The sequence below is a fragment of the Anomaloglossus baeobatrachus genome, chromosome 4 (genome assembly GCF_048569485.1).
Source record: "Anomaloglossus baeobatrachus isolate aAnoBae1 chromosome 4, aAnoBae1.hap1, whole genome shotgun sequence".
Taxonomy (NCBI): Eukaryota; Metazoa; Chordata; class Amphibia; order Anura; family Aromobatidae; genus Anomaloglossus; species Anomaloglossus baeobatrachus.
In genome coordinates, this window is record NC_134356.1 from 569,189,624 (window position 1) to 569,197,436 (window position 7,813).

At 44.8% G+C, this 7,813-nt stretch overlaps 1 protein-coding gene across 1 annotated transcript; it reads left to right on the forward strand.

The window, feature by feature from the left end:
* Nucleotides 1-347: 347 nt before the first annotated feature.
* On the forward strand, nucleotides 348-4,423 carry LOC142301831 (protein kinase C delta type-like). Its single transcript, XM_075342863.1, has 10 exons — nucleotides 348-741; nucleotides 955-1,043; nucleotides 1,194-1,364; nucleotides 2,399-2,490; nucleotides 2,624-2,686; nucleotides 2,844-2,982; nucleotides 3,093-3,284; nucleotides 3,395-3,523; nucleotides 3,618-3,784; nucleotides 3,978-4,423. Exons 1-10 carry the CDS (start codon nucleotides 501-503, stop codon nucleotides 4,042-4,044), a joined length of 1,350 nt encoding a protein of 449 aa, XP_075198978.1. The 5' UTR covers nucleotides 348-500; the 3' UTR covers nucleotides 4,045-4,423.
* The last annotated feature ends 3,390 nt before the right edge of the window (nucleotides 4,424-7,813 follow it).

Sequence of the window (7,813 nt, forward strand, 5' to 3'; positions counted from 1 at the left end):
AGTGATGAATCGTGTAAAAAAATGTAAAAAAAAAAAAAACAATATTAATTTAAATTCATTTTTTTTGCTTGGAAAAGTTTTTTTTTGGTGTTTTATGGGCTCAAATGGAAACTGATAAATAATAAAGACTTAATAACTGTTGAAGAACACAAACCTCACAGCCAGGCTCAAGTCACTGGTCTCTCTGTGATGTCACTTGACCTTTGACTTTAGTCCCTTTGGGATGTCATGTGACCTTTTAGAATGTGATGATGTCACAATGTGTGATGTCATAGAACAATCATCAGAATGTCGCTGCTGCCTGGATATTGTCCATTTGTTTTCATCACTTAGTGAGTGAAGGCGATTTTTACTTGCGCTTAGAAAATTTTGGTTTTATATAAAATATAATACCGATTACTAGAAGGCCTGTTGGAGGAGCAGTTCCAGGCGCCATCCGGGAGCACTCTAGAGGTGGACAGGACCTTCCTCAGCCCAGAATTTCATCTATAGAGCTGAATATGGAGAGTTTGAGGAAAAGAAAGGGAGAGAGCATAGATGAGGTGCCAAAAAAAAGAAAAATAGAATCATCAGAGGGTGAAAAAGATGGCACCAACCAAAGCATTATGAAGTCTTCAAAAAGACCTGGAAGCCCGATACAGGAGTGTATCGAGAACAAGAGGAAAAGGGGAGAAGTGATGGTGGACAAAGCTGATGATGGATCCAGCGTGTCCCCCAAAGCTGACACTAAGCAGCTGGCAAGTGAGTGCAGATTTAAGACCCCAAGAGCCAATAGCCCCCAATGTAGTAATTGACAGGATTACGAACCTTTAGATTACCCCCCTTATTATGATGTTTGTGCCTTTTCTCTTTGATACCCCCGTAATATTGTTATACCCCATGTTGTAATTTCTATAGGAGGCCACATTAGCATTATATTGGAATAATACATCTTACTTTTCTTTTCTCCATCAGGGTCAACTCCAGCTGAATCTCCCATCATTGTGACTGGGCTGGAGAGCTTCACCTTCCATAAAATAATTGGAGAGGGTGGATTTGGTAAAGTAAGTATTAGGAAATGTGGTGACGTTTTCCTCATGTGTGTGATGTGGAGCAGTAATATGACTCTAGGAACATCACAGCTTCACATCTTCTCATCATGTCTGACGGCAGGATGGGCTTTTCCTCCAGTTCTAATGCTCTGTATCCTCCAGGTCATGTTGGCCACACATAATACCTGCAAACAAAAAGTGGCAGTGAAGATGGTGAAGAAGAGGCTCCTAATTGAGGACTCAAGAGACGACGTACTGATAGAGCGACAGGTCCTGGAGATGACTAGGAAGAGTCCATTTATTACTCGGGCCTTTTCCACCTTCCAGTCCCAGGTAAGAGGCTGATGATCTAATAGCTCTGCGTCTTCTATATATTCTATCAATGCCAGATCTATATGGCCATCTGTGTACAAAGTTCTTCTAGGTCACTATCATAGTATTACATGCTCTGATATACAACTTTCCCTCAGCACCCAGCTTTCCCATGATATAAGAGCATGGCAAAGCTGGGTGCTGCGGGAAAGATGTATAGCAGAGCATGGAAAATCTAGGTGCTGAGGGAAAGAGCCTCTTTCCCTCAGCACAAATCTTTCCTATCCTATGCTTTTATCCTTGTTCTCCCTCATATATAACTTTCCAAATACTGTAATGGACCTCCAAATACTATAATGGCTCCCACATAGCCTTCCATATAGAATCATGGGTCCCACATAACCCTTCATATATTATAATGCAGCCCCCTTAGTCCTTCATATTCTATTATGCAGCCCACATACTGTTTAATGCACCCCCATAGTTATTGTATAAGGTCTCCTTTATATTATATTATACAGCCCCCATACCATTTCATTTACCCCATAGTCCTTCATGTTTTATAATGCACCCCCAAAATCCTTCATATTATATTATGCAGCCCCCATACCATTTAATGCACCCCATAGGCCTCATTGTATTATAATGCACCCCAATAGTCCGCTCCATCCTTCATCATTACTTTGCGCAATGATGGACAAGGGTGCTGGCACTGGGCCCCCCTGACTCCGGGGCCCATAGAGGCTGCGTCGTCTGCTGTTACAGCGCAGCTCCTCTCTCACAGAGAGGAGCCGGCTGCTTCTTTCTTTGCAAGGTGGGCGCAGGGCCCCTAAACCTGCCGCGCCCGGTCACAGTCGTGATCTCTGCGACCGCTATCGTTAAGCCCCTGGCTCTGAGTCTGCTATATATTCTATAAATGTCTGTCTATATGGCCATCTGTGTGCAATGTTCTTCTAGGTCACTACCATAGTATTACATGTATTATAGCATTAACACCAGTGCCCCATATCTAGACTATACCAGTAACACCTATTATCTCCTCTGTTTTATCATAGGACTACGTGTTCTACGTCATGGAATATCTCAGCGGAGGAGACCTTAGAGACTACCTGACACTCAATGCCCCACTTCCCATTTCAGCCACCAGGTAAGACAGAACATGGATATATTAGATGAACATGATGGTTGTCAGGAACAATCCGTCTTTATGTCATTATTAGTCTCGTAGTTTAGTGGTTGAAATGATGGATGTTGTTTGCTTTATCTTATTTGCTCATTAGATTTATTGTAGCTGAGCTGATCTGTGGGCTGCAGTTTCTCCACTCCAGAGGCATCATACACAGGTAGGTTGCAGCACGTCTTCTGTGTAGACATGGTATAAACACTTCTATACCCTCATCCTCATGCCCCCTGTAGACACTTGATATTTCAGGCCATAATACATAATCAGCCTAGCTAATATAACAATTATCACATTTTATAAATTCTTTCCTTTACCAGAGACCTAAAACCAGACAACATTTTACTGGACAGAACCGGTCACTTGAAGATTGCTGATTTCGGTACTGCAGTGATGAACATCTTTGGCGATACAAAGACTTCAGATTTGGTTGGAACCTATATATACAGGGCTCCTGAGGTGAGGAAACATCTACATGTTCCTGAGTGATCACTGTGTACAAGGCTGGACATCTCCATGTCTTCTGCTGTCTGAACAATGTTCTTATTGTCGTTTTCATGTCTTCACAGATTTTTCTAGAGAAGCCCTACAACACAGCAGTGGACTGGTTCTCTGCTGGTGTGGTGATATACGAGATGGCTACTGGCAGCCATCCATTCTATGAAGGTGAATTTGATGAGACCACCATTAAAGCAATAATCAATGATGATCCCGCCTTCCCAAAGAAAATGGATCCCCAACTCAAAGCCATTATTAAGGGGGTGAGTATAAAGACACATCTCAGTAATACAGCGGATATATATAATGAAATACACAATTAAAATGGAGGACGACTGGAGACTGAATAATCTTCTTTATTATATGTTCCCAGCTCTTGGATAAGGACCCAGATAGTCGGCAGAAATTTGTGGACAACATAAGAGATCATCCATTCTTTAAGAAGATCAAATGGACAGATATAGAGGAAGCCAGAGCGTGTCCACCATTCCAGCTACCCTCTGTAAGTAAATGACCCAGAGAATATAGTGGCAGCAGCACATTTCTGTTTGTGTTTCTTCTTTATGAACACTGGTTCTTGTATCTTCTCTTCGCAGCGAGAAGTGATGACATTATATAAAATGAAACATGTCCCGTCCTTCACCAAAGCCATTAAACCACCAATAGCTGAAGAAGATCAAAAACTCTTCTGTGGATTTACGTTTGCCAGTGATGGATGGAAGGTCATAAAACCGATACCAAAACCGGCAAAACCCCATCGCAGGTGAGTCAGTGTAAATGGGATGGGGATAGGGGGGTTTCATAGGCCCCTTCATAACTTTATGGATCTGTCAACAGGGTCTAGTGTGGAATCCATTTGCTTTTAGTCTACAGGTGGTTTCCCCTCATGACAGCCCCATTTCATGTTTCTTATTGGGATATAAGAATCATTTCTAACCTATTATCTCTCCCTCCAGGACATTTGGCAGTATTGTGAAGGACGTCTTCCATGGGATCTGGAGAAGGATAAAACGCTGGAAGTGAACAGCTATGAGAACTGCTGTTCACCGGTTCCTATTCCACCAGTACTAGAAGTATCCTGAGGGCCGTGACCTACAGTGTAGCCATATCCACTCCTCTGCCCTGCCATAATCAGGGCTAGGGGTTGCAGCTGCATCTGCAGTGTCTGAATAATAGAAGAAGCTGGAGACCATGAAAATCCTACCAGGAGTCAGTAATATGACCACGGACCAGCATTTCTGGATGACATGTTGCCTCGTGCCCCCAGGGAAGGGCACTTATCCTTAGGCCATGGTTCCCTAGAGGTTTCCCCCACAGGGGGTTTTTCCTCTCCTGAGTGTCGATGGATAAACACAACACGAAATTGGCAACGTATCGTCCTCTGCCCTTGGTGGAGCTCACACCACTAGTGGTACAGAGGAACTTAAGATTATTTTTACCAGTAATAAACTGGACCATTCACTATCATGTACTGTATTAGTAGATTTATTTTGTATCTCCATGGATAGGTATTTTACAATCACCTGCTTCAGAGCATAGGGAGCATGTAATGTGGTGATAACTTGCATTCACTTTTCATTGGTATTATTTTTGGATACAGCAGACATTTTGGTTAATTTTCAATCTGTTTTTGGAGGGCGGGAGGAAGAAAGAAATGCCTTACTGGTACATTGTTTGAGTTTTTTATATTATTAATTACTCATGAGAAATAATGTCAACATTTTATAGTTCTGAGAAAACCGGATTAGAACAGATAAAAAGACCATATTAACAATTGGCAAAAAACTATACCCAATAGCACATACTTTAAAAGAACCTGAGAGAAAAAAGGGCAATAATAGTCAAGGCCAAAATAGAAAACATGAAATATATACCAGTAACTACCTCATTGTAAAAATAGAAAATAATTTATTCATACATATCTCACAGCAAGAGGGAAAAATAGACAAGTCATCAAAATTACATATTGTTAGGTCCGGGTGATGGTGGATCCTCTGGGGCGTACACCGGACTCCCCCAGTGAAGCAACCTGGAGCTAACCCCTATACAGGGACTGTCCAGTCACCCCACCAGAGGGCCTAGGTACACAGTAGCTGGAGTACTAGCGGGACCGGGGTAGCGTTCTTCAAGGAACGGGTAGAATGGAGTCTTTGGAGCAACAGAGTTCTTGGAGACAATTACTGGAGTCCGGTACGGGTGCCGGTTAGGATGCTCAGGCGGGATCCGGGTTAGCTGGGTGTGACGGTGAGGCAGCCGGGTGAAGTCAGGTATCACAGACGGGCACAGGCTGATGTATGGTGGTGGGATTCCCTGCCGACGGACACCGGAGCACCTCCCGGATTCAGGAGCCGGTTACGGAGGCAGAGCAGACTCTGTAGAAGAGACAAAGTTAGCACATGCACAGCACATGGGGACCTGGACCCCTAGCTTGCAGAACTCGACGAACAGGCAACGCCCCCATGGCAGGAAGATCCGTATATACCCTACACCTGATTTAAGCAATATCCTGTTTCCGGACACTGGCCCTTTAAGAGGAGGTCAATGACCGCGCGCGTGTCCTAATTCGCATGCGCGATGCCCAAGTGCCGGAGACCAGTGCAGGAAGCGGTGCAGAGGATGCAGGGGAGCCCGTGTGTTTGTCCTGGGTCGCAGAGGAACGCCGGGAGCGGAGAGCAGGGAGCATGGGGGACGCAGAGGAGAAGGAGCGGGCTGTGCAGTCGCGGGCTGAGAGAACAGGGACCGGAGCGGTGAGTGGGAGATGGCGTTGGGGCCCGGGAAGCGTGACACATATACATAATGACCGAGTGAAAAAGGGAGAGCCCTAAGAAAAACACACTACACAGGGGACCCCATAGAGTGAGCTACTGCTCTATAGGGGTCCCTATAGGGATCCCCTGTGCAGTGTTTTTCTTAGGGGCTCTCCCTTTTTCACTTGGTGATTATGTACATGTAATTTTGATGAATTGTCTATTTTTCCCTCTTGCCGTTATTATTGCCCTTTTTTCTCATGGTTTTCTATATTATAGTTCTGGTTATTACAGCACATTGGTACTATTGACATAGTTAGAGGCAGGTGGAAGGTCCTTAAAAATGATTACAAGCAAGTACCCCTAAGAGATCTTTCAAGTTTTTAGAATGCTGTATATAAGAGCTCACTAGTGGTGGCCGGAGCTTATAGTCACCAAATCTGCTGTCAGGTTCCCTTTAAGATTGAATGAATGGATGGGATATGCTCACATTATAAAATTGGGTGAGTACAAGTTTAACCTTTATTTAATCCTCATTTAAAAAAAAACAAAAAAAAAACAAACTATGTCTGATCCAATAAATTGGTGCTGGTAACAAAAGAGGGGAGTAAAATGTTACCAAGTGAAGGAGCCTTTTTTGCAACAATGTGACAACCTTCATTGAGTAGAGAAGCTGAAGTGTCATCCTCAAATATCACCATTAAATATTTATAAACAGTTTGTTTAATCTTACTGAACTGTAAGCTGTATTGTAAAGACAACTAGTTTGGAATTCCCAATGATCCGATTATTTTTGATATACATTTTGTTAAAGTGATCAAATCAGAACTTTAAAGCTGGGTTTACACACTGCAACATCGCAAACGACATCGCTGTAACGTCACCGGTTTTGTGACGCAATAGCGATGTCGTTTGCGATGTTGCAGTGTGTGAAACACATCAGCGACCTGGCCCCTGCTGTGAAGTTGCTGATCGCTACAAATCGTTCAGGACCATTCTTTGGTCCTTTGTTTCCCGCTGTGCAGCATGATCGCTAGAAAGTCTCAGTGTGTAAAGGGACTTTGCAGCGACTTTGTTAGCGACTTCCTTTCAAAAAGCTGCTTTTCAACGTCCCCAATGACTAGCTAGGTCGTTCTGCAGGTCCGGATCGCTGTTGCGTCGTTGGCCAGGTTTGCCTGTTTGACAGCTCACCAGCGACTCAACAGAGACTTTGGGAGGTCGCTATTGCGTCACAAAACCGGTGACGTTAAGCGATATCACTAGCGATGTTGCAGTGTGTAAACCCAGCTTTTGTCAGTGATCTCCTTTCCTTTGTTCAAAATCCACCTTGGATAACCGGATTTGTAAGGGGTGCTTCACACACAGCGAGATCGCTGCTGAGATCGCTGCTGAGATCGCTGCTGAGATCACTGCTGAGATCGCTGCTGAGTCACGGTTTTTGTGACGCAGCAGTGACCTCATTAGCGATCTCGCTGTGTGTGACACTGAGCAGCGATCTGGCCCCTGCTGTGAGATCGCTGCTCGTTACACACAGCCCTGGTTCGTTTTTTTATTGTTGCTCTCCCGCTGATAAGCACACATCGCTGTGTGTGACAGCGAGAGAGCAACAATCCTCAATGTACAGGGAGCAGGAGCCGGCGTCTGACAGCCTGCGGTAAGCTGTAACCAAGGTAAACACCGCGTAACCAAGGTGGTTACCCGATATTTACCTTCGTTACCAGCCTCTGCAGCTCTCACGCTGCCTGTGCTGCCGGCTCCTGCTCCCTGCACACGCTAAGCTAAGCGGTGTGCGCTGGTAACTAAGGTAAACATCGGGTAACCATACCTGATGTTTACCTTAGTTACCAGTGTCCGCAGCTTCCAGCACCGGCTCCGTGCAAGCGCAGCGTCGCTTGCACGTCGCTGCTGGCTGGGGGCTGGTGAGATCTGCCTGTTTGACAGCTCACCAGCGACCATGTAGCGACGCAGCAGCGATCCTGACCAGGTCAGATCACTGGTGGGATCGCTGCTGCGTCGCTAAAGTGTGACGGTACCCTAAGTCTGTG

Bases quoted from the DNA above. Each gene is read 5' to 3' on its own strand.
- LOC142301831 (XM_075342863.1), top strand. From the start codon at position 501: ATGGAGAGTTTGAGGAAAAGAAAGGGAGAGAGCATAGATGAGGTGCCA. The intron at 1,044-1,193 runs GTAAGTATTAGG...TGTATCCTCCAG, and splicing joins GAGAGGGTGGATTTGGTAAA to GTCATGTTGGCCACACATAA. The intron at 1,365-2,398 runs GTAAGAGGCTGA...GTTTTATCATAG, and splicing joins TTTCCACCTTCCAGTCCCAG to GACTACGTGTTCTACGTCAT.